The following is a 27,490-nucleotide window of genomic DNA, read 5'->3' on the forward strand; positions in this document are numbered from 1 at the left end:
CCAAAGCTGCTTCTCCCATTTTCCTGCCCCTGGCCTTCCCCCCGCTATCTCCCACCCTGTCTCCATGGGATATTCCAGCACTGAGTGTCAATTTATACACCTCAGGATCCTGTGTGTGTGTGTTTTTTTTTTAATCAACCTTCTCAACTTCTGCCACCTTTTAAAAACTTGTGCGTGTAAATTCCCAGCTTTCTCTGCTCCTGCCTTTAACGTTGTGCTATGTAACCTACAGACGCATTGGTGTTTTGTTTTAAATTTTATTATTGACGGTTTTCTGTTCCAATACAATAAATCAAACATGCTTAAGGGACTGGTTTCCAGTCGAGAAGTTTATATGTGAAAAAGGCACATCATTATTGTTCATCTAATTCCGTGCAGTTGTCAGTAATGTCCAAATGGAAGTGTCCTTCGGAGCCCCTTCGTTGAGAATGACTGGGTGGTCCCACACTGTGTATCCCACGATGCCTCATGAGTGTTTGGCTACATGTCGCAATGTCATGTGGAAGCAGATATACAAAGGTGAATCCCCTCAGCACTCAGTGCTTGGCATGTTTGATCCAGTTTCTTATTATCCATTTTTGCCCAGAGCACTTCTGCAAGGATAGCCGCAGGCCAAAGTTAGCGTCCTTGGTCATTTCCACTTCCAGGCAACGACCCGTGTCTCTGTTGATAATTGGCCCATTCTGCGAAGGAAAATCAATACGCGTTAGCAGTTTACACTCTTTCAACTGCAAATGGCATATTTCTGAGGGAGAGGAAATTTATGTGCCTGCCTGGGATGAAAATTGAGTTTTCGCTACACGCAATTACTGCTTCAAGTCTTTGAAATCAAGTCTGAATGTTTCCTTGAAAGGTGTGCTGGCATTTGCAGACGTGAAGATGGGAATTTATATAGTGCCTTTCACAACCTCAGGAAACTTAGCACTAGATTTGCGCACAGCAAGTTCTCACAAACAGCAATGTGCCAATGAGCAGATCATCTGTTTGAGTGGTAAATATTGGCCAGGACACATGGGAAATAGCCCTGGTGTCCTTCAAAATAGTGCTGCCCAGCCAAGAGGACAGGCCGGGCCTCCGTTTATTGCAAAAGCAAAATAGTGCAGACGCTGTCAATCGGAAATAAAAGCAGAAATCCCTGGAAACACTCAGGAGTTCAGGCAGCATCTGTGGAGAGTGAGGAACAGTTCTGATGAAAGGTCATCGACCTGGAATGTTAACTCTGTTTCTCTCTCCGCAGGTGTTGCCAGACCCCCTGGTTATTCCCATTGTTGCCAGCTGCATTTAATGTCCCACTTGGAAAAAGGCTGCTTGACAGTGCAGCACTCCCTCCCCCCTGGCACTTGAAGTGTTAGCTCAAATCACTGGAGTAGGGCATGATCCATAATCTCTTCTTCAGAGGCAAGAGTTCTATGCACTGAGCCACAACTGATACTTGGAATGACCCCAAACTCTAATCAACTTTCTTCCCAAAAGTAATCAAGTATTGGTGCTTTGAAAAATCAAGGGTAGTTCATATGCCATTTACATTTCAACTAAACACATTGGTCAGCTAACATTTCTTTCTGGTAACTTTGCTGACTGTGCATAGGCAGTGACATAGTGGTATTGTCACTGGATAAAGCTCTGGGGGCCCAGGTTCAAATCCCACCACGGCAGATGGTGAAATTTGAATTCAATTAAAAAAACAAATCTGGAATTAAAAGTCTGATGATGACCACAAAACCATTGTCGTAAAAACCCATCTGATTCACTAATGCCCCTTTAGGGAAGGAAAGCTGCCGTCCTTACCTGGTCTGACCTCCAGGCCCAGTAGCAATGTGGTTGACTCTTAAATGCCCTCTGAACAAGGACAATTAGGGGTGGGCAATAAACGCTGGCCTAGCCAGGGATGCCCATCCCATGAATGAATGAAAAAGAAAACAGACTAATATAACCTTGTGGAATGCTGAACCATGAAGGTTTTAGGAGAAGTGGACTCGTTGGTGTCCGACATTGCATAATGGAAGTTCACAAAAGACTGTTTCAGTCAAAAGCGCATTCAGCGCCATTAAAATGAATGGATTCAGAGAACTATGAGCGCAATACATGCAATGGCCAGACCAGGCAAGTCTCCAACAAACAGGGGACATTCAGGAAACAGATCTGCTAAATAACATCATCTGTAAATTTAACATTTACAATTTGGTGTCAAAGAAGTTGGAGAAGCTGCAAAGCAGATTTACTAGATTGGGACGAGGGGCTTCAGGAGAAACTGGAGAAGCTGGGATTATACTTCCCAAGGAATGTTGAGTGGGGTATTTAATACAGGTATTCAGAATTATGAAGCGTTTTGACAGGGCGTATGGAGAAAGGGTTTCCACTGGAAGATGGTTCAGTAAACAGGGAACACAGAATTAAATTCATGGACAATAGGACCCGATAGGAAGCGAGGAATCATGTTTCAATGCAGCACATCGTTCTGACCTGGAATGTTCAGCCTGAATGGGCGACAGACACAGGTTCAACAGTAAGTTTCAAAACCGATTTGGATAAATAATTGAACTGGAAACATTTGCAGGGCTAGGGGGGGTAGAATGGGGTTTGGGGGACCAATTGAATTGCCCTTTCAAAGGGCTGTTACAGGCACGATGGGCTGAATGGCGAGCTCAACCCCATGTCTCCCCCCACCAGAGGGCCAAACCTATCTCCACTATCGGTTCACTCTATGTCTGGTTAAATAGCTAAGTAACAGATCTCAATAGTAAAGGACTGAGCTCCTTTTCAGTTTCTCCCCACCTCTGTGATAACCTTGTCATTTTTATGAATAATTTTCAATGGTTTTATTTTCCTCTCTCCTTCTGACTTAAATTGAAGCAAACAGGAGATCGTACCTGTGTGAAATTCCAGAGTTTCTGATTTGGTCGGGGTACCTCGTCACATTTCCTGAGACTTGGAGATTTGATTCTTCTGTCATCGATTAAACATTTGGTATCTGGTAGAAAGTTTGTTGATCCCAGGGGCCCAAGCTGCAGCAACCCCTCAATGGTGTAACGAACCAGCTGGAGAAAAAAGCAAAGCCCCCCCAATTGGTTAATTTCAATGCTGCAAATCACTTTCAGTATAAAATATCAGACATAGATGCGATTATCAATGCACAGTATGATCATAAGAAATCAGTCAGTCTGCGTTGCAGTGGGTAACGCTCTCGCCTCTGAGCCAGAAGGTTTGTGGGTTTGTGTCCTACTCCAGGAATGCGAACACAAAATCCAGGCTGACCTTTCCGGAGCAACACTGAGGGAGTGCCGCAGTGTCAGACTTGCTGCCTCTTCTTAGATGAGATATTAAGTGGACGCCACATGTTCCCTCTTGGACGGATGTAAACAGTCGCATGGCATAAACAGCAGTGGCACGCATCCCAGCCTCTTCGTCAATAGCTATCCCTCAACCAAAATTATTTTAAAAACACAGATTTACCTGGTCATTATCACATTGCTCTCTGTGGGAGCTTGCTGTGCGCAAATTGGCTGCTGCGTTTCCAACAATCCAACAGTGACTGCACCTCAACAAGTACTTAATTGGTTGTAAAGTGCTTTGGGACTGCCTGAGGTGGTGGAAGATGCTCTAGAAATGCAAGCTTTTCCTTTGGTTATTCATCATCAGTCCGGTTAATGGGAGGAATCTGATGCAGAATAGCTTCTGCCTTCTTCTGATATAATGAAAGAGGGACGAGGCCCCTCGAAACTATTCCACTGTTCAATTGGATCATGGCTGATCTGTATCTTAACACTATCTACCTGCTTCTAATCATTACCCTTTAATACTCTTGCCTAACAAAAATCTACCAATCTCTGCTTTGTAATTTTCACAATCCCTAACCATAGAACCATAGAACCATAGAAAACTACAGCACAGAAAACAGGCCATTCGGCCCTTCTAGTCTGTGCCGAAATATTATTCCGCTAGTCCCATTGACCTGCACCTAGCCCATAACCCTCCAGACCTCTCCCATCCATGTATCTATCTAATTTATTCTTAACACTTAAGAGTGAGCCCGCATTTACCACGTCAGATGGTAGCTCGTTCCACACTCTCACCACTCTCAGAGTGAAGAAGTTCCCCTTAATGTTCCCCCTAAACCTTTCCCCTTTCACCCTCCACAGCTTTTTGAGGGAGAGGGTTCCAGATTTCCACTGCCCTTTGTGTGAAGAACAACATCACCCCTGAATGTCCTGGCCCTAATTTTAAGGTGATGGCCCTTGTTCTGGACTCCCCACCACCCCCGCCCCCACCCCCACCCCCACCTCACCACAGGAAATGGTTCCTTTCTATCTACCCTATCAATCATTTAATCATCTTAAACACCTCGATTAGATAACAGGCACCGTGCCTCAGAGCAGCTCCCCGCGGGAGATGTGCAATGTGATAATGTGGTTAAATAAATGCAACTGTTATTATTATAAACGACATCAGTCATTTCAATTTTATGTTCTTGGACCTGTCATTGTTGAACACACTCAGGCGATTCGCAGTCTTCTTTGGGAGAACCAATTCCCCATAATTACTTTCACTCCAGTAAAATGTCAGCATTTTATGATGAATGGTGGACGTCAAGGACAGAATGAAGCCAGTTTAGTGATGCCCTCAGAAACATCCAGGGATAAAGGCAGGAGAGACTAAGTGGACCTGAGTTGAGGGGTGCAAAGTTTAACTGTTCGAATATTGCTCGTGTGATGCTGCAAATGGGGAAAGGTTCACAAAGTGTTGAGTGCAGTGAAGGACATGATGATGGATAGGGGAGTATTCATTTCTCTTTTGGTGATCCAGACTAAATCTACCCTGAATTATCAGTTTCTAATCACTAAGGAGTTTATGTGCTTTATGGACTACATGTAAATTTTTTCCACTCTTGTCTCCACTCCTCCCTCCAGTGCCTTCGTTCTTCTACTCCTCCCACTTATTACTTTACACCCTCCCCTTATTGTCCCCTCCCCTCCTCCCATACCCGTCTTCCTCCAAATCCACCTTCCTTTCACCAGCTTCTGCCTTTCTCCTCCCTTTGAGCCTTTATTTTCCTCTTCCGCTTCTTTTCTCCCTCTGCCTTTCCCTTCTTCCCACACCCCCTTCCCCACCTCTCATCTTCCTTTCGTCTCACTCCCTCCTTCCTGCTCTCTCCCTTCTCCCTCTCTCCTACCAATCCCCCTCTTTCATCCCTCCACAATGCCCATCTCCTTCCCCACCCTCCCTCCTCTGCACATTCTCCGACCCAGTTCAGTGCTCCCTCAGATAATCCAAGTTTCAAAATGGTTTTTCTTGGTTTTACAGGTAGCATGGTTTAATTGTCGAAATCGATTGCCTTCTGACACTGTTCATGGCTTCACATTCAACCAAGGAGCCTTGGTGAATTATGTCAGCTTGTTTTGGAGCCAATAGTCCAATATTCTGGGCGGACAGAGCTTTGGTCTGCAGGAATGGTTACAAATCCTAAAGTACATCAATCTGAGATAGAGTCCTGCTGTGAATAATGTTTGGTGGGAAGAGGGGGATGAATGGAAGAGAGTTGGTTTTCACATATACGTTGATGACAACCAGCTCTGCCGCACCACCATCACTGCTAAATTATCGGGCTGCTTAGCTGACATCCAGCACTGGATGAGCAGAAACTTCCTCCAGTTAAATAATAGGATGACTGAGGCCACCATTTTCATTCCCCACTAAGACACTGTTCCCTCGCTACCAACTCTCCCCGGCAACAGACTGAGATCAAGCCAGTCTTTTGCAACCTTGCTGTCGCATTTGACTCAGAGATGAGCTCCCAAATTGACAATTTGGGGGCAGGGAGGTGGGGGCAGAAAAGGCTACATTAAATTTAGCTGCAATATTCCACTTGAATCCCAGCTACCTTGGCCTGTAATACTCTGGGCAATGTACCTGAGGGTGGATGTATTGGCCTTTGATCGGGCAGAATGATACCCCAGACTATAAATGTTAAATTATGAGGACAGATTGCCTAAAATTGTATTCCCTTGAGTATCGGAGATTAAGGGTAGACAGAGATGATCGATTTCCTTTGGTATGGGAGTCCAGATCAAGGAGGCATAATCTTAAAGTTACAGCTAGACTGTTCAGGGTCAGGGAGCACTTTTTCACACAGTGGGTAGTGGAAATCTGGAACTCTCTTCGCAAAAAGCTATTGAGGCTGAGAGTTAATTGAAAATTTCAAAATCGAGAATGATGGGTTTTTGTTAGATGAGGATATTAAGGTTTACAGAACTAAAGCAGATAGGTGGAGTTAAGGTACAAATCAGTTGTGGTCTAATTGAATAGCAGATCAAGCTTGAGGCCTCCTCCTGTTCTAACCCTCTGAAGTCTCTTTGTCCCTCTTTTTCCTGCAATCAGTAGTCTACTTTGTAAATAGTTACATACGCCTGATTACTTCTGAAGGGGGTGCCGACTCCTGCCACACCTATTTGCTTTGGTTAAAGAAGAACTCAAGAGCTCAAGGGAATATTGAGCTACAGTCACCATTGGAATGCAGGGTAGAGTAAATTTTGGGTTTTGCCACTCCTGAAGCAGAGATCTGGGAGCATCCATGGGGATTCCTGGAAATGGGGGTCAGCAATTATCATGCAAGACCCACACACACTGTCCATCACTCAGTAAAATGGGATTGCGAACAGGAAACGTTGACCTCTGCTCCAAAAGGGTTGTCAACTCTGATAGGACACAAATCTGGAGGTATCATCACAAGATCTCCAGCTGCCACAACCCAACTCAGACAAACATTCTCGGTTCCCCATTTTCAATGTTTTATAAAAATATTGGAAGCGACATATATTTATACACAGGGACCTGTTCTCTGTAAACAAAAAAGATTCTGTTCAAGCCTTGCACCTTTTTTGAACTACCCAAGAGCTTGGGGAGTCTCTAATTCCCCATTGTTTCCACCATGGCAACACCTCGGCCAATCAGAGTCGCCTTGCCAACCAATCAGCATCCTTTGCTCCTGTAGTATAAATTGTTGTGATTGTTTGAAATTTGGCATTCTTGTGTTTGTACTGATGAGTGCGAGATGAAAAGCTTCAGCAACCTGTCTCGCTTTTCAGTAATACTAAAAAATTTAGTTCTGAAATATATAAACAAAAGTTTTCAAAGGTGTGAGAAAACCAACCCATGGCTCTCTTTAAAGTCCTCATGAATTTCCCCCAGGCTGTTGCTCGTAGCAATGATCAGGAGATCAATCTTTAATTCCTGGATACTCCAGGTCACTCTTGGAGGATTGGCAACCCGACCATCCAATGCGTCCCCACCTCTTCCCCCAGACCCCCATCGTGTGTAGCTGTGCCAGGCACCAGAAACCTTAACACATCCCCCTCAGTAGGTTATGGCTTCCCCCTACTACCCGCCTTCTTAAGAAACAGAAAGTCATGATTTAATTGAGGGAGAAAATGATGGCAAAGTCGCTTTTGCCCAGGTGCTGTTGGGTAATGGTGGGGGGTGGGGCATGGTCATGTCTGAAGCAGCAGCCAATGAACAGCAAGCAGTGGATGAGAAAACATGTCGAATTAATTGACCAGGAAAACAAGCGCAGTTTGGAATGATAAATCTCAATAAATGTGCAGGCAGTAAATTGACAGCATGCATTGATCATCAGACATCTCACATTCTGCTCTCTCGATTTCTCTATTTCATCTTTTATTCTCAGCCTGGAAACACCAATCCATAAAGCTGAACAAATAGCAACTTTGTGCGCAGAAGACAATCAATATACTAGACCACACTGTCGTGACTGCCTCTGCATTCTTTCATTGCAACATATTTCTATAATATCAGTGCAAAATCCATCAGCCTCAACCTTTCATATCACAAATATTATATTTATTTGTGTTACTGTTTCTTGGTGCACCAGACTAAATTACCCCTCTCCAATTTCCTGCTTTCTACACCTTTCCTCCTTCTTCTTTTACCTCCCCACTTCTTCATTCTACCTCTCCCCCCCGACCTCGGTGGAGTGAGTGCTGTAGTGAGGAGGTGCTCAGTCAGTGGGCAGTACTCTTACCACAGAGTCAGAAGGCTGTGGGTTCAGGCCACAAACTCGAGCACAAACTCTATGCGGCGCCGTCTTTCGGACAGGATGTTAAATCGAGGCCGTCTGTCCTCTCGGGTGGATGTAAAAGATTCCCTGGCCATTATTCCAATGAAGAGTCATGGAATTATCCCTGGTGCCCTGAGCAATATTTAGCCCCCCCGCCCCCCCGCCAACCCGCCAATCAACATTGCACAGAACAGTTTAACTGATCATTATCACATTTCTGCTTGTGGGATCTTGTTGTACTCAAATTGGCCGCTGTGTTTCCCACATGACAACAGTGACTATGCTCCAAAAGGACTACATTGGCTGTAAAGCTCTTTGGGATATCCTAACATCATGAAAGGCGCTATGTAAATGCAAGTCTTTCTTATTTCTTATTTTTTTTTACCCACACTGGATGCCACTGGGGAAAAGGAGCAAGAATGAGCTAAGGAAATGATTGATTCAGCTCATAATTGGCAGCAGCATCCCAACGTTAAAACAAGGCTAATATAATCGAGCCACTGCTTTGTTAAAATTTCCCCAAATGAGTGCTCTGATTGGCTGAGGCTGAAAGCCATGGACCATCCGGTACACTCTGACTGAACTCCCTGCAGAAGTGAAATGGAAAGATCATAAATAAGGCAGGAATCACATCCGATTCCTGCGTTGGGAACATTATGCAAGGAGCCGTCTCTACATGACTCCTTGCGAGCTTATTCCAATGTCCTCCTGGCCAGTCTCCTACATTGAACCCTCCATTAAGTTCAGCTCATCCAACTTGGCACCGTCATAACATTCAAGGCTATGGGCCAAGTGCTGGTAAATGGGATTAGGTCGGTAGGTCAGGTGTTTCTCACGTGTCGGTGCAGACTCGATGGGCCGAAGGGCCTCTTCTGCACTGTGTGATTCTGTGAAAACGCGTATTCTAATTTGCAACAAGCCCTCTTCACCCTAACGTGTGCTCGCTGACCTACATTACTGCTCCATTCAGCAATGCCCCGATTTCAAAATGTTCATGTGTTTTCAAGTCCGTCCATGGCTTACCCCACCCCACCCCCCTCCCTATCTCTGTAATCTCCTCCAGCCCTACAGCCCTCCAAGATCTCTGTCCTCCTCCAATTCCGGTCTCCTGAGCATCCTTGATTTCCTTCACTCCACCATTGGTGTCCGTGTTTTCAGCTGTCTTGGCCCAAAGCCCTGCAATTCCCTCCCTAACCCTCTCCTTTCCTCCTTTTCTGGCTCTTGAATGTTTACCTCTTTGACCAAACTTTGGTTCACCTGTCTTAATATCCCCTCGCGTTAAATTTTGTTCGACAATGCTCCTGTGAAGCGCCTTGGAAATGTTTTTTTTCCAGGTTACAGGTGCTATCTAAATGCAAATTGTTGTATTCACAGCACTCCATCTATCAAGCACTCGAACTTTTAGGGCAGGCTTTATTCCGTTTAAATAACAGGCATAGGTATATCATAGCAAAGCATTGAATGATCATTGATAAATAGCACAGGGGTCACAATCAGGCTGCCATCTTGGTTTTCAGCTGTGTTTTTGTTAAAAGAATTGAATATCGTGTTAACTATTATAGAAGGATATTTAATTCAGATATATCTTCCTTCTGCACTAATTAGGACTCTGATAAATCACCAGACTATTGAAAGCTTTTAAAGGTCGGCAGCTCTTTGGAGCTATTAGACTCCCGGCATCCTTCCTAGAATTGATATAGTTAATGTTCTACTGCACAAATCGAGAATGAAGCATGCCTCTGGTTAATTAAAACCAGACCCATTTAAGTTGACTGATGCCAGGGTGTGACTGGGTGCTGACTCAATGCTTTCAAACACTGTTACGGGCAGGAATTACGCTCCAAATCTCTCTGTTGCCCAATAAACGGATCGACAAGGAATTGGGGGGGGTGGGTGGGTGGGGGGAAGGCGAGCTTGAAAAACTCACCTTCATTTGCCCAATCGATAGACTCCCAGGTGTTGGGAGTTGTTATATTTATCCTTTGTTCTGGTATTCAGTACATGGAATTAACAGCACAGAGAGAATTATAATCCAGAGACATTCGCACTACAGTACTGGGGCGGTGCTGCACTGTCAGAGATGCTGTCTACCGGGTGTGACGCTAAGACGTAAAAGCTCCCATGGCACTATTTGGACGAAGCTCCCCAGTATCCTGGCCAACATTTAGCCCTCACCTACTTAAAAAAAAAAACCTGATGCTCTGATCATTCACGTTGCTGTTTGTGAGATCTTCCAGTTCACAAATTGGCTGCATCTCCTACATTACAACAGTGACAGTGCTTCTTCATTGGACAACCTGAGGTTGTGTAAGGCACTATATAAATGCAAATCCTTATTTTATCAAGGCTACTGCAAGGACCCTGCACCGCCCCCCACCCCCAGCCCACTCCCCTTACTATTTGAATGATGCCATAGGATCAGTTCCAACAACGTGGAAAAACAGATTGACATCTCACCCAAAAGACAGCACCTCCAACACTGCAGCACTCCCTCAATGTGCTAGTGAGATATCAGCTTGGAAGAGGCCTTAAACCCACGGCCTTCTGTCTCAGAGGTAAGAAAGCCACCAGCAAGTTGATAGGGCTGATGGAAAGTCATCAACCAAAGCGTTAACTCTTGTTTCCCTCTCCACAGGCGCCTGCCGGACCTGCTGAGTATTCACAGCATTTTCAGTTTTACTTCAGATTTCCAGCAATGCAGCATTCTGCTTTAACGCTCTGGTGGTGAGTCTGCACTGCACCTCCTTCCAAGGGCCAATATATCATCTAAAAATAACAATGATTTTTTTAAAAAAAATGAGAATTCTCATATCCTTCCTATATCTAATCACACGAGTGACAACCTGGTTATCTGATGGGATGGTTAATCCAAACCAAAAACACAATTTACTGTTTGGATATTGCTTGAATTTAAAAGGAGATTGTTTTCTGCCAAATGAAGGTGCTGTGGGATATATAACTGTGTCACTTCTTTTACAAGGGTGGTCCGTGGGGCTTGGATCAATCAAATTTGGCTGCTGGATAAGATTTTGCTAATGAAATGTGGAGATTGGTTGGGTGCGCAGTACACTGTGGGCTGCGATAGGTATCGATATAAAGCCACTTAATTTAACAGTGCTCTTGGCAACACAGTAATAAATCGCTCTACTTGATTCTGGTGACAGATGATTCCTGAAATGCTTTTAAACTTTCTCATCCGAACTGATAGAAATGCAGAAACAGGAGTAGCATTTACTGGTGTGACTCACTGCCCCTCGTTAAAACAGTTAAGGACCAAAGCAGCGGTATCCAAAGTTAATGAGGTATCTCCCTTGAATTGACATCGGTCCAATTGATGGATACAATTCACAACTGCACCTGATCACCTACCTACCGATAACTAATGTCTGACCTTGCCGGACAATACTAAATTCAAACTGTTGAAAGGCTGTTGGAGATTTTAACTAAAGGCACTAAGTTAAACTGTGTGACAAGAATCACAAGTAAAAAGTGTTGTAATCGCAGCAGCCAATATGAGCACAGCAAGCTCCCACAAAGCTGAAAATGCATGACCATGTGATCTGGTGTTTGTAATGTTGTTTGAGAGATAAGTATTGACCAGGACACCAGGAATGACTCTTTGCTGAAACAGCGGCTGTGGGGTTTCGCACACCCACCTGAGAGGGCAGACCGGGCCCTGAGTTCTACATCTCACCCAAGAGGCTGAACTTCCAACAGTGTGGCACCCCCTCCGTACTGCTCTGGGAGGATGAACTGGGAGCATGTGCTGGGGTTGGTGCCAGGTCAGTGGGTCTTGAATCCACAACCTGCTGGCTCAAAGACTGTTAACTGTGGTGGGAAGTGATGATAGACTGGATTCCATAGGTGGTGTATATCACACAAGGCATGCTGGTAATGGGTTCTGTATAGAATACAGGAGTATGGATTTATACTGAAAATTGTGAATATTATTACAAATGTACAGGTATTTCTTCTGCGCTCATCAAACCGGAGAACGTTAGTGATAAGTACATTTAGACCCTGTTCTGCCATTCAATGAGACCAGGGCTGTTCTGCGACCCAACTCCATGTGCCCACCTTTGCCCCATATCCCGGAACATCTTTGGCTAATGAAAGTCCAGGAATCTCAGAATTAAAATTTACAACTGATCCAGCATCAACCGCTGTTTGTGGAAGAACGTTCCAAACTTTTACCACCCTTTTTGTGAGAAAGTGTTTCCCAATTTCACTCCTGAAAGGCCTGATTTTAACTTTTGCGACTATGCTCCCTCGTCTTATACTCCCGCACCCAGCAGGAGTAGCTTCTATCTATCCTATCAGCTCCCCTTAATAACTTGAAAAAAGTCATCAAATCACCCCTTATCTTTCTAAATTCCAGGGAATACAGCCTGACTTTGTGTAATATCTCCTTGAAATTTAACTCTTTGGGGCTATGTATCATTCTGGTGAATCTACCCTGCACTTCCTCCAGGGCCAATATCCACCATTTTAAAGTGGAGACCCTGTGAAAATCGAGGCCTCTATCACTTTCTCTGCAATTCCCCCCTCGGCCTCTCTCCGTCTTCCTTCATTTCTCTCTTACTATCTCTTTTACTCTGTCCACCCATCTCTGTTTTGCATGCTTGCTCTGTCTCAGTCTTGCTCTCTGTCTCTATCTCTCTTTCACTCTCTCTGTCCTGCTCTCTCACTCTCAGGTTCTCTCTGTCTTGCTTTATCTCTCTCACACTCTCAGGTTCTCTCTGTCTTGCTCTCTCTCTTGATCTCTCTCTCTCTCTCTCTCTCCCTCACATTACCTGCCTTTCTACCACAGTGGGTCAGTCCTTGGATAATAATTTGAGCATTAGGGACTGCACCAATGCTAAAATTAGTTTCTAATTACATGACATCAGCTGGTTTTGTTTACCCGACTGAAATTTCAGTTTGGAAATCAAAGCGTTTCTCGAAGCTGCCCCTATCAGGAGGTTTGAAATCCCTCTCCAGTATATTGATCAAAAACATTCACATCAGCATACTGTGTGATGTGGGTCAAAGAGATTATTCAGAGGCTGGTGAATTGAAACAATATGCTAAGTACTGATGATGAAATACATTTTGATGTGATAAAAATCCAAGAGCCATATTTCCTTTGATTATTGAAAGAAGCAGTAGACATGAGTAAAATCACGTGCGCACCTCTTGGCCATGTTTATTTAGCTCAGTTCTGAGGAACTGGCTTTACTCAGTCTGGCCTACACCTGACTTCAGACCCACAGCAACGTAGCCGTCTCAGGTAGGCTGCTTTCCTTGGAGAAGAGAAGGTCGAGAGGAGATTTGATAGAGGGATTCAAAATCACGAGGGGTCTGGAACAGAGCAGAGAGGGAGAAACCGTCCCCATCAGTGGAGGAGTCGAGAACCAGAGGGCAGGGATTTAAGATAATTGCCCAAAAGGGGCAATGGCGACATGAGGAGAAACTTCTTCACACGGCGAGTGGTTAGGGTCTGGAATGCACTGCCGGGGACTGCGATAGAGGCAGATTCAATCGAGGCTGTCAAGAGGGAATTGGATTATTATCTGAAAAGGAAGAGTTGCGGGGAGAAGGCGGGGGAGTTAATTGCTCCTTCGGAGAGGTAGCACAGACGCAATGGGCTGAATGACCTCCTGCTGTGCTGCAATCGTTCTGGTATTTTGTGATTCTTAACTTCCCTCTGAAATGGCCCAGCAAACCACTCAGTTGTATCAAACCGCTCCGACTACTAAGGATAGAAATAAATGGGTCTCCTGCTGTGACCCAGGCTTTGATTTCGGGCAGGGCAAATGCACCCCTACTCCCAAGGTCATACCTCCCTTTAAACCCCCCGCCCCCCTCATGGCATCTCAAACCCAGACCCCTCACCAACCCCCGCCACCCCTCCTCGCTGGGCCCAGCTAACCTAGCCCTGGCAATGCTCCAGGCTTTCTTTGGTGTCCGGCCTCCATTAGCACCTCTTCCTCGGGTACTGCCTGTAGTCCCAGCCGTGGCCACTGCTCGAGCCTGATGCAGCTGCTGGGCCAATCAGATCGGCCGGCAGCTCGCTAAAGTGGGACCTCCACCCTGAGCTAACCAGTGTCCTGCCGAGTGTAAGATAGCTGCGAGACAGCATGCTCTATTGTGGGCAGGTTCTCAAACGGCTTTTTAGCAAGGGGTGGAGGGGATTGGGGGGGAGAGGGGGGGCGTGGTGGGGGGGGGGTAGGGGGGAACACAGCACCTCCTAAATTCCAGCTCTAAATCCTTCTGAAAGGTCAGAACTGTTTACAGTACTCCAGCCTCAACTACACTGCCCTCGTCCACCCTCTTTGCTAAATCATCAGAAAACTCAATCAAGTCTGTCGAGCTTTAGTCAACGTTAACTGCTTTCTCAAAGTTAACTCCTAGAAGCGCCGTGCATCCTGTGGACGTGTTAATGTTACGAGAGATGTCCGGGATCGAAAGAAACTGTGAGGAGAAAGAACCGGTTTGGAGGTGAGTGGAACATACAGGCCAGGATTTCCCGGTCGGCAAGCAGTGGGGGGGGTGGGGCCCGCTTGCCGGTGTGTAAAATGACGCGCGGTGACGTCAGGCGGAATTCCCGACGTCACCGCGCCCCATTTAAATTTTCCGGTAGGCGGGGGCTCAGCAGAATCAGCTGCGGGCCCGCCGACCTGTCATTGGCCAATTGAGGCCATTGACAGGGTCATTGAACTAATTAATGGACCTGCCCGTCCAACCTTAAGGTTGTCGGGCAAACCGGGAGCCCTGGCGGGAATTAGAAAAAGCATCAAACCCTCATCCATGGGCGGGATGAGGCTTCATGTAGGTTTTAAGAAACTTAATTAAAGTGTTTTTAGAAGTGCTGGACATGTCCCAACTCACATGACAGTGTCACATGAGGGGACATGTCAGGAAATTTTTAATTTTTAATTTTTAATATTTTTCAACGTACAGCCGATCTCCCTGAGGCAGCGCTTAGCCTCAGGGGGATGACTGCGCTCTTTCGTGCGCATGCGTGAAAGAGCGCACTCCCGGCTCAGGGAATCCTCCCTCCCACCTCCAGCCCGCACAGGGAGCTCATAGCGCTTCCATGTGGGTGTCATGCTGGGCGGGCCTTAATTGGCCCACCCATGTAAAATGACAGCGCGCCCCTGATCGGAGATGTGCCTCCGTGCGCCTGCTCTTCAACTTCCCCACCCCCGACGGGGAGAAAATTCTGCCCATAAAGTTTACCGAATATCACTGCACATCGGGTCTGTGCTGACTCTCCAAAAGAGTTATAGGATTAAGTCCCACTCTCGGTGCTCCTCCACCATCGTCCTGCAATTTTCTTTTGCTTTTAAAGTCTGCATCCACCTCCCTTTTATTTTTTAAGCGCAGATCCAACAGTGAGACAAAATAACCAAAGTGGAAGAGAAAAGGAACACAAAAGATGGATCAAAAATCAGAGAGTCAGGAACTGTACAAGAGGAGCAAGCAGAGAAAAAGATTCGGTGGAATTTAATGAACACAAAGGCTTGCAAAAGGCAAGATCCTGGGGGCTGTGGGGGGAGGGGACAGTTTGTGAGCATCACAGTCAAAGGGGGGAAGAATCACTCAGTTAGTGGGAGGAAACGGAATGATTTCAACCGCAATCGACTTCAGGTGACAAATGGGGATGTGGATTTTTCGCCAGTTCAGACTGACATCTAACAGGGCACTGAGACTCCCCGTGTCTTCCGCAGTCACAGTCATTACAGGAATAGCTAACATTATCAAGATTGACACATTCCATTTTGATTTATAATTGCCGTGTGCTCTCACCTTACTACACGGCCCCGGGAGCCAGTACACCTGTTAGCAATCCGTCAATGCACAAGTGCAATGGAAAGACTGCAGTACCATGTTAATCGGGACAGAGTGACAGAGATGAATATGAACAATACCAGCAGATGCCAGCGTTTGAGTTTGACGTGTTTACTGACGGTTGATCATTACTTCCTTGATTCCCACTGCTCATCAAAATGACAGCCTTTTTTGTAAAAAAAAAAATCTTTTCACGCTCGGTAATTTAATGCTTTCTGATTTTTGGTGTGAAATTGTTTTTGTTCGAGACAAGGCAACCCAAAAATCAAGGCCTGAATTCTCGCAACGATGGAAGGGCTCCACCCCTTCATCCAAAATGGCGCCCAAAGCCCAATTCTGGAAGTGCTGTCCCAAGGCTGGGGGGAGGCGGGGGTGCGGGGTGGGGTGGGGGAGTGTGGCAATGCACGAGTTATACTTTGCGCATCCGTGTTTCGCATGTAGAAGTGCAGCTGCCTTCAATGCCGATGCAGTTTTCTTTACCGTGATTTCCAAAAGATGATTCACGGGCTTTAGAGATTGGAACAAAAAGATCTAAAGCTGTTGGAGTTATTTTGGAGAGGTCAAGGGTCCCTTTGGGAGAGGTCAAGTATCCCCTTGGGAGAGCCCGAGTGCCCCCCCTGACAGAGGTCCGGTGCCCTTTTGGGAGAGGTAGGGTACCCTTAGGGATTGTTAAAAGTAGCCATGAATGCGCATGAAAAGTGGAGAACATCAGTGGCATTGTCAAGCTGCCAAGGCATTTAGGTCCCCAAGCACTTTAAATTTAAGAAAAATACAACAGCCTGCAGTTGAAAAAAATCAGCGCTTACAATTTCACCAGCTCCCTATTAACATAAATGTGAGGGTTATCATTATAGGATTAGTGCTGCATGACCGATTCTACTATCAGTATCACATTGGGGGTCTGTAAATTCACAGTTTGATTGACAGCACCAAGTGGTTATAAAGCCTTTGATGTGAGGCTATGAATACAAATGTCGGTTTTCACAAGGAATTAAGTACTTGAAGGATATGCTTGTTTTCATAAGGGATTAAATACTTGAAAGAAATTAAATGTATTGAATGGGTTTTTATGAATGAGAGTGTTTTTTTAAAATAATGAAGTTATAAGTAGACACTTAGGGTAGGATTTTATGTCCCAAGGGTGGGTGTGTGCCCGACGTCACTGTGCACTCTCACGATACTTCGGTCGGTGGGCATGTGCAAGAGTCGGCAGCGTGCCCACTGACAATTAAGATTCAGTTGGCGGGCAGGCGAATTGGCCTGGCGGCCTTTGGGTTTTTTAGGAAACCTCATCCACGGGTGGGATGAGGTTTCCAACAGTAATTTAAAATAAAAATTTCTTAAACATCATATTTAATATGTCCCCCGTTCATGTGACTGAGTCACATGTAGGGACATTTTTCTCTCATTTTTAAAATATTTATTTTTGAATCCACAATTTTTCGGCTCCCTGAGGCAGCTCTGTGCCTTCAGGGCACTTTCAGTGCGAGCTCCCCCGAGCATGCGCAGACTTTAGCACTCACATTCCTCCCATCCCCGCCCTAGCGGCGCTGAGCTCCTTGGCACACCTTTCACACAGTCCGCCTGTTAATTGGACAGCCAGTGTGAAATTGCAGTCGGGGTCCGATTGTGGGCGGCAGGCCGTTTCCCAGTCACTCCCGAGCCCGGCCACCATGCCCGCCCGGCGAACATCCTGCCCTTAGAATTTATTTCATCTCAGTATGGCTCCTGAGACCTGCCCGTGGGGGATACTGACTGAGCTGGCGAGAAGGGTGTAAGGGCAAAGGGTAATAGGTGAGGGGATCATGCGTTGGGATGAGATGGCATAGGGGTTATAAAGGGCATGGCGGTGGGTGAGGGGAATGAAGTGGCATGAGTTGGCATGGAGAGTGTGTGGAGGTGAGGGGGTGTGAGGGGTGAGGGCTAGGGAGCTGTTTTTGGTTTCATTGTTTTTACAGAGCAGGGGTGAAGTCCCAGAGCACTGAGGTGGGTCTTTTAAACATCTTACCGTTGCACCTGGCACCCCAGGTTTCCTGGGGCAAACGGCCCGACTCCAGTTTGCACCCATCCCTATACGGAATGAAAATGCAAAGATTTGGGGCACTTTCTCCAGAGTCGGTTTTAGGGAATTAGGAATTTTACAACTCTGCGCCCCTAAGTTTGGAGCAAAAATTCAGCCCTCGTTGTCAGAAAGAGTGGGTGGTGGAAACAGATTGAACAGTAACTTTTGAAAGGGAACTGGATAAATACTTGAGAAGGAAAAATCTGGAGGGCTATGGAGATTGAGCAGTGTGGAGTGGGACTAATTGGTTACCTCTTACAAAGAGCCAACATGATGGGTCAAAGGCCCTGTGATTTGATTCTATTATTTGAATGCATTGATTCTTCCTATGCTCATTCATCTATTGAGCTTGGATCTTGCAGTCTAGGTTTTCAAATCGAACCTTCAGCAGGATTGCTTTTCGCCCACTCTGGGTAAGAGGGGAGGGATGCTCTAATATTCACTCAACCATGGGACTCCATAATTCTATTGACTGTACCGTTCTTGACAATATAAAGAGTGGCAAGTCACAACAGGGCAATTAATGTTCTTTACCCAATCAGAATATTGTGCTATTTTACCTAGGAAATGCTTTGAGTAGAGAGGGAGAAACTGCTTCCGTCAGCACTAACCAGAGGACACAGATTTAAAATAATTAGCAACGAACCAGCGGAGAGATATGGAGGAATTTGTTTTTCACACAGCGAGTTGTTGTGATCTGGAGTGCACTCCCTGAAAGAGCGGTGGACGCAGATTCAATAATAACTTTCGAAAAGGGATTGTATAAATACTCGTGAAATTTGTAGGTCTATGCAGAAAGAGCAGGGTTAAGCGTGGCTAATTGAATAGCTCTTTCAAAGAGCAAACACAGGCGTGATGGGCTGAATGACCTCCTTCTCTGCTGTATCATTCTGTGATTAAGATTGCATAAACCATACCTTAAACAAATGTGGCAGACATAAGTTCATCCCACCTCCATCAGTCTACCGTGCACATCGTTTAACAACAAGTTCTGCCCAATGGTTAAGAAAATAATTTCAGGAAGACTGGCTTCGGTCTGTCAATGTTGCTGAGACCCAGTCCCAGATTAACATTCGCACTCGTGGAACAATGCTAACTAATTAGGATATGCAATGTGACTGAAGCTAATTGGATCCTCACCAATAATTGACTCCTTTGGTATTTTTAGTCCTTAGTTTAAATATTCACTGAAACATTGAATCTAAATTTGATTTTTGTGAAATTACGTTAATTTCTAGACTGCTGGAGAATCCAGTGGGGTTTCTGGCTCTTTGGATCAGTCAGTTTGCATATTTCCCCAACCCAAACAGCTCACTTCGACCTCCTTCCCAAAATCCACAAAGCCCTGGTTGACTGACCCCTTGTTTCAGGGCTGTTCCTGCCTCTCTGAACTGATTTCCTCCTATCCAACCCTCCTTGACTGGTCTCTTCCCACCTAAATACATGACTCTTCTGATGCCCTCTGTCACTTGAACCGTTTCCAGTTTCCCGGCCCGAACAGTCTCCTCTTCACCAGCAACGTCCAATCTCTCTCTACCTCCATCCCTCACCAGGATGGTCTCCTTTCCTTCCTGAACCAGTCACCATCCACTCCCCACCCTCCTCAATCTGGTTGAACATTGAATAACTTCTCCTTTAACTCCACTCACTGCCTCCAAATAAAAGCTGTTGCTATGAGTACCTGCATAGGTCCTAGCTATGCCTGCCTTTTTGTGGGGTAGGTGGAATATTCTTTGTTCTAATTCTACTTGGGCCCCTTCCTTCGCCGATCATTAATAACGATATTGGGTATCAGGTCCCTTTCCTGCTCTCAGCCGAAACTGGAAAACTTCATTGATTAGGCTTCCAATTTCCACCCTTCTCTCACCTTTATAATAACGGCAAAATACTGCGGATGCTGGAAATCTGAAACCAAAAACAAAAAGTGCTGGAAAAACTCAGCAGGTCTGACAGCATCTGTGGAGAGAAAGACAGAGATAACGTTTCGAGTCCGTATGACTCTTCATCATAACCAAAGAGAAGTAAAAATGTGGTGAAATATATACTGTTTAAGGGGAGGTGGGATACGTGGAGTTGGATAGAGGGCCAGTGATAGATGGAGGCAAAGAAGAGGTTGCAAAAGATGTCATAAACAAAAGGACAAAGGGGTGTTGATGGTGGTGATAGAGGCTAAAGGAGGTGCTAATGGTGGCATTAAGAGTAGAAAGCAGGACGAGCAAGTGACAGATGGATCTAGTGGGGGTGGGGTGGGGGGAGGGGACGGTGGTGGAGAGAAAAGATCGAAATAGGCTAAAAGGTGGGGATAAAAAAATAAATATAAATGGATATAAATTTTTAAAAAATAATAAAAATAGGTGGGAAAAAAATTATATATATATATATAAAAACATTTTAAAAGTAAATATTTGAAAAAAGGGGATCAAAAAAGGGTGGGGATGAAGGAGAGAGTTCATGGTCTAAAATTGTTGAACTCAATATTCAGTCCAGAAGGCTGTAAAGTGCCTAGTCGGGAGATGAGGTGCTGTTCCTCCAGTTTGCATTAGGCTTCACTGGAACATTGCAGCAGGCCAAGGACAGACATGTGGGCATGAGAGCAGGGTGGAGTGTTAAAATGGCAAGCGACAGGGAGGTCTGGGTCATGCTTGTGGACAGATTGAAGGTGTTCTGCAAAGCGGTCACCCAGTCTGTGTTTGGTCTCTCCAATGTAGAGGAAACCGCATCGGGAGCAGTGAATGCAGTAGACTAAATTGAGGGAAGTGCAAGTGAAATGCTGCTTCACTTGAAAGGAGTGTTTGGGCTCTTGGAGGAGGGGGAGGTAAAGGGGCAGGTTTTGTATCTTCTGTGATTGCATGGGAAGTTGCCATGGGAGCGGGTTGAGGTGTTGGGGGTGATGGAACAGGATGTCCCGGAGGGCACGGTCCCCACGGAATGCCGGCAAGGGGGGTGAAGGGAAAATGCATTTGGTGGTGGCATCATGTTGGAGTTGGCAGAAATGACAGAGGAGGATCCTTTGAATGCGGAGGCTGGTGGGGTGGAAAGTGAGGACAAGGGGGACCCTATCATGGTTCTGGGAGGGAGAAGAAGGTGTGAGGGCAGAGGCGTAGGAGATAGGTTGGACATGGTTGAGGGCCCTGTCAACCACTGTGGGTGGGAAATCTTGGGTAAGGAAGAAGAAAGACATGTCAGAGGAACTGTTTTAGAAAGTGGCATTGGAACAAATGCGACGGAGGCGAAGGAACTGAGAGAATGGGATGGAGTCCTTACAGGAAGCGGGGTGTGAGGAGCTGTAGTCGAGCAACTACAGAGTTGAGGAGCTGTAGTCGAGGTAGCTGCGGGAGTGGGTAGGCTTGTAATGAATATTGGTGGACAGTCTATCACCAGAAATTGAGACAGAGAGGTCAAGGAAGGGAAGGGAAGTGTCAGTGATGGACCATGTGAAAATGATGGAGGGGTGGAAATTGGAAGCAAAATGAATACATTTTTCCAGGTCCAGGCGAGAGCATGAAGCAGCACCGAAGTAATCATCGATGTACCAGAGAAAGAGTTGTGGGAGGGGCCTGAATAGGACTGGAACAGGAATGTTCCACATACCCCATAAAGAGGCAGGCATAGCTGGGGCCCATGCGGGTACCCATAGCCACACCTTTTATTTTACTGGATGCATCTCCCTTCTTCAACTTCTCTGTCTCCATTTCTGGGAATAGGTTATCAACAAATATTAACGATAAGCCCACCGACTCCCACAGCTGCCTCATACCCAGCTGCCTCAACATAGACCCTGGACCCAATGAAGTCTCATGGCATCAGGTCAAGTATAGGCAAGAGAACCTCCTGCTGATTACCACATACCACCCCCGCACTTCCTTCAGCTCAGAAATCAGTACTCCTCCATGTTGAACACCACTTGGAAGAAGCATTGAGGATGGCAAGGGTGCAGAAAGTACTCTGGATGGGGTACTTCAATGTTCATCACCAAGAGTGGCTTAGTAGCATTACCACAAACCAAGCTGGCTGAGTCCAAAAGGGCATAGCTGCTAGACTGGGTCTACGGCAGGTGGTGAGAGAATCAACAAGAGGGAAAAACATATTTGACCTCATCCTCAACAACCTGTTTGCTGCAGATACATCAGTAGGAGTGACCACCGCATAGTCATTGTGGAGACAAAGTCCCGGCTTCACATTGAGGATACCCTCCATCATGTTGTGTGGCACTACCACCGTGCTAAATGGGATAGATTTCAAACAGATCTAGCAACTCAAGACTGGGCACCACGAGGTGCTGTGGGCCATCAGCAGCAGCAGAATTGTACTCGAATACAATCTGTAACCTAATGGCCCGGCATATCCCCCACTCTACCATTACCATCAAGCCAGGGGATCAACCCTGGTTCAATGAAGAGTGCAGGAGGGCATGCCAGGAGCAGCACCAGGCATACCAAAAAATGAGGTGTCAACCTGGTGAAGCTATAACACAGGACTACTTGCGTGCCAAACAGCATAAGCAGCAAGTGATAGACAGAGCTAAGCGATTCCACAACCAATGGATTAGATCTAAGCTCTGCAGTCCTACCACATCCAGTCATGAATGGTGGACAATTAAACAATTCACTGGAGGAGGAGGCTCCACAAATATCTCCATCCTCAATGATGGAGGAGCCCAGCACATCAGTGTGAAAGATAAGGCTGAAGCATTTGCAACAATCTTCAGCCAGAAATGCTGAGTGGATGATCCATCCTGGCCTCCTCTAGAGGTCCTCAGCATCACAAATGCCAGTCTTCAGCTGATTTGATTCACTCCACGTGACAGCAAGGAACTACTGAAAGCAACGGATACTGCAAAGGCTATGGGCTGACAACATTTTGGCAATAGTAATGGAGACTAATGCTCCCTAGCCAATTTATTCCAGTACAGCTACAACACTGGCATCTACCCAACAATGTGGAAAATTGCCCAGGTATGTCCTGTACACAAAAAGCAGGACAAGTCCAACCCAGCCAATTACGGCCCCATCAGTCTACTCTCGATCATCAGGAAAGTGATGGAAGGGGTCATCAGCAGTGCTATCAAGCGGCACTTACTTAGCAATAACCTGCTCACTGATGCTCAGTTTGGGTTCTGCCTGGGCCACTTAGCTCCTGACCTCATTACAGCCTTGGTTCAAATATGGACAGAAGAGCTCAACTCCTGAGGTGAGGTGAGAGTGACTGCCCTTGACATCAAGGACACATTTGACCGAGTGTGGCATCAAGGAACCCTCGCAAAACTGGAGTCAATGGGAATCAGGGGGAAAACTCTCCACTCGTTGGAGTCAAACATACCACAAAGGAAGATGGTGGTGGCTGTTGGAGGTCAATCAACTCAGTTCCAGGACATCACTGCATGAGTTCCTCACGGTAGTGTCCTAGGCCCAGCCATCTTCAGCTGCTTCATCAATGACCTTCCCTCCATCATTAGGTCAGAAGTGGGGATGTTCACTGATGATTGCACAATGTTCAGCACCATTTGCGACTCCTCAGATACTGAAGCAGTCCATGTCCAAATGCAGCAAGACCTGGACAATATCCAGGCTTGGGCTGACAAGTGGCAAGTAACATTCGTGCCACACAAGTGCCAGGCAATGACCATCTCCAACAAGAAAGAATCCAACCATCACCCCTTGACATTTAATGGCATTACCATCATTGAATCCCCTACTATCAACATCCTGAGGAGGGGTTACCATTGACCAGAAACTGAACTGGACTAGCCATATAAATACCGTGGCTACAAGAGCAGGTCAGAGGCTGGGAATCCTGCAGTGAGTAACTCACCTCCTGACTCCCCAAAGCCTGTCCACCATCTACAAGGCACAAGTCAGGAGTGTGATGGAATAATCTCCATTTGCCTGGATGAGTGCAGTTCCCACAACACTCAAGAAGCTTGACACCATCTAGGACAAACAGCCCGCTTGATTGGCACCCCATCCACAAACATTCACTCTCTCCACCAGCAACGCACAGTAGCAGCAGTGTGTACCATCTACAAGATGCACTGCAGGGATTCACCAAGGCTCTTTTGACACCACCTTCCAAACCCATGATCACTACCATCTAGAAGGACAAGGGCAGCAAATAGATGGGAACACCACCACCTGGAAGTTCCCCTCCAAGTCACTCACCATCTTGACTTGGAAATATATCGCCATTCTTTCACTGTTGCTGGATCAAAATCCTGGAACTCCCTCCATGACAGCACTGTGGGTGTACCTACACCACATGGACTGCAGCGGTTCAAGAAGGCAGCTCACCACCACCTTCTCAAGGGCAACTAGGGATGGGGAATAAATCCTGGCCCAGCCAGTGACACCCACATTGCGCAAGTTAACAAAAAAAGAGTTCCTTTTTCAAGTTAATCGCTGTTTTTCGTAGGCAGATGGCTTTAAAAGACAACCCACTCTTTCATTTAAAATTTTTACTTATGTCCTTTTGACTTTCAGTCACTTTTCTCTTCGATTCAGCTTTTTTTTTAGCCATGACGTTTTATAGCTGAGGTACCTGTCATATGAAAGCTCAGGAGGTAAAGATTGATATGTTCGTATAACTGATGTGACCAGGTCAATTGTTCACGTGTTAAAACAATGCGTTAATTGCCCACTGAAGGAATAATGCTGATTAAGTAAAGCTGAGCTTTACACTTAACAACCGCCACCTGGTAGTACAAGCTTGAATATTGCTGGGAAGAGGGACACGTTGCTGAAGCTTTTCATCCTGCTGCTCTCATCAGGACAAATGCAAGAATGTCAAATTTCAAACGATCACAACAATTTATACTACAGGAGAAAAGGGTGCTGATTGGTTGGCAAGTTGATTCTGATTGGCCGAGGCTTTGCCTTGGAGAAAGCAATGGGGAACCATAGGCTCCCAAAGCTCCCGGGTAATTCAAGAAATGCACAAGCCTTGAACATATTCCTTAAGTTTGCAGAGAATGGATCCTTGCCTGTGAATGTATGAATGGCTCCTAGAAAGTGTAAATGAGCCACATTTCCAGCTTGATTGATTATCTTAAATATGGTTGTTAGCGTTGCCACTGGTGCACTCAGGGTTGTTCAGCAAGTGCTGCCCAATCACAGAATCACACCTACCTAACAACTTAACAACAACTGGCCAGTGAGAAATGCAATGTAAAGGTTGAGTCTGCCCGGATAAATGTTTCAGCAGCAGATAGACTGAGGCAGGTGTAGAGACGGGCAGTACTACAGAGAGGTAAGTAGGTGGTCTTGGTGATGGAGAGGGATGTGGGGTCGGTCAAATAGGATGCTGGGGTTCAGGCCAGAATTTGAGGGGAGCTGAGGTGCCAGAGGGTTTAGGATTGGGGGAGATAACAGAGCTAGGGACAGGCAAAGCCATGGAGGGGTTTGAAAACAAGGATAAGTGTTTTAAAATTGAGGCACAGCCAGACTGGGAACCAATGGAGGTCAGTGAGCATGGGGTAAGTTGTAAATGGGACTTGGCGTTTGTTTGGATAAAGGACAGTAGAGTTTTGGATGGGATGCTGCGCAGTTCAAGTTGAACTCCCACCTCAACTCTTCCTAACCGTGTGGGGAGGTCGTGAACCAGCGGCTTTAGGAACACGGCCCCTTCAGCTTCTTGCTGTCTCTAGCAGATGGGGAATCAACTCGCCATCGAAATCCCACTCCGGGTTCACACGGTCTGTATGTTTGAGACACACCCCAGTGCTTTTTCTCTTTGTATATTGGGAGAAGTTAAAAACGTATATTTGAGAGGGGCTTAGTCTCAATCGGAGAAACTTTGGGCACAGAATCTGAAATGTTTCCAATGGCGGATCTCAATATTATTAATGAACAACCCTAAATTATTCAGGAAGAAGCAGTGTCACTAAGTGGTAGGATGTTAATAATTTACTGAGCTTCCATTTTTACATGTTAAAATTAATCAATTATCCATTAACTAATTTAAGATCTATATCTGGAAGTAGGTATCCTCATCAATTCATTAAAATGTCAGGGTCTGTGAGGGGCCACCATATTGTGATGATCGCACGACACGCTCCAAACTGACCATCCACACTTTAAATATCAAGCAGCTTAAGTCACTTAGTCCTGATGCCTAACCTCATGAATAATATATTAAACACAAAGGATCTACTCTGACTTTTTAATAAACATCATGGCAGGTTATGGTCATTTCCTAATGGAATCAGTGAAACAGAAGGCTTAGTTTGTTGTTTATTGGCATTCTGCAGTGAAATAAGTCCTTTGATTCAAACAAAATGGACAAGCATTTCATACATGTACTTAAAACTTAGTAGATAATCTTCTGAATTTCTTCATTAAAAGGGAAATAGTGTATGTAAGGGAATGGAGCTAACTTGCATTTATATAATGCCTTTATAACTTAGGACATCCCGAAGTGTTTTACAGTCAATTAGCTGCTTTTGAAATGTAGTCACCATTATAATGCAGGGAAACACTGCACCCAATTTGCACACAGTATGATCCCACAAACAGCAACGTGGTAAATGACCAGATAATCTGTTTTAGTGATGTTGGTTGAGGGATAAATATTAGACAGGATGCCCAGCTCTTCTTCAAAATAATGCCATGGGTTCTCTTACATCTATCTGTGAGGCCATGGCCTCAGTTAAACATCTCAGCTGAAAGACGGTACCTTCAACGGTGCAGCATTTTCTCAGTACCGCAATGGTGCGGCAGCTTACATTATGTTCTCATGAGTGGACCTGAACCCATGATTGACCCAGAGGTGAGAGAGCTACCCAATGGGTCAAGGCAACGCATGGAGTGAAACATGACTTAACTTGTGGTAATGGGATCCATTATAGTGTTCACTCTCCCATCAGAACTGAAATTAGTCAATTCAGGACGACCAAGACTGAATGTGAAACCTCCTGATTAGAAAGACTCAGGATTTGGAGAAGGTGAATTCTGATCCGTTCTTTGGCTGTGCACAATATCCAAGGCTACAAGTGTTAATGCTTCACACGAACCTCCTCTCACTCTATTTCATCTCCCCCTATTAGCATGTCCTTCTATTCCTTTCTCCCTCACGTGTTTATCCAGCTTCCCCTAAAATGTATCTATGCTATTCACCTCAACCACTCCCTGTGGGAGCAAGTTCCACATTCTCACCATTGAAGGAGTTTTTTTTCCCTGAAATCCCTATTGGATTTATTAGTGACTGTGATATATTTATGGTTTTCAAATATTTTCCTATATTTATTGTTCCCTAGTTTTCAAATCATCTTCTCTGTGTCAACACTTTCATAATTTTAAAGGCCTCTATCAGGTCACCTTTTCTGGGGAAAAGAGCCTCAGTTTATTAACCCAGTTTAATCTGTTTTTGGTGAAGGTCAGTTATTGTATTGATTTACAACCATTAAGGATCTAAAGAAATGCAAGTCCAATTCTTCAAACTTCACTCATCACTCTTGTATAGATTCCCTGCAGAACTCTGTAAACTATTAAGAAAATTACACGTCTGTCTAATGTTGCAATATCCTTTAAACC

General features: G+C 45.5%; 1 protein-coding gene across 1 annotated transcript in view; it reads right to left on the reverse strand.

Moving 5' to 3' along the window:
- Window positions 1-237: 237 nt before the first annotated feature.
- galnt9 (polypeptide N-acetylgalactosaminyltransferase 9) overlaps window positions 238-27,490 on the reverse strand; it is a 262,098-nt gene continuing 234,845 nt past the window's right edge. The window contains exons 10-11 of the mRNA XM_078552894.1: window positions 2,871-3,038; window positions 238-683 (exon numbers count right to left, since the gene is read on the reverse strand). Coding sequence (XP_078409020.1) covers window positions 537-683; window positions 2,871-3,038 — 315 coding nt within the window. The 3' untranslated portion in view covers window positions 238-536. The remainder of the gene's footprint in view (window positions 684-2,870; window positions 3,039-27,490) is intronic.

This window comes from Cetorhinus maximus, chromosome 12 (genome assembly GCF_964194155.1).
Source record: "Cetorhinus maximus chromosome 12, sCetMax3.hap1.1, whole genome shotgun sequence".
Taxonomy (NCBI): domain Eukaryota; kingdom Metazoa; phylum Chordata; class Chondrichthyes; order Lamniformes; family Cetorhinidae; genus Cetorhinus; species Cetorhinus maximus.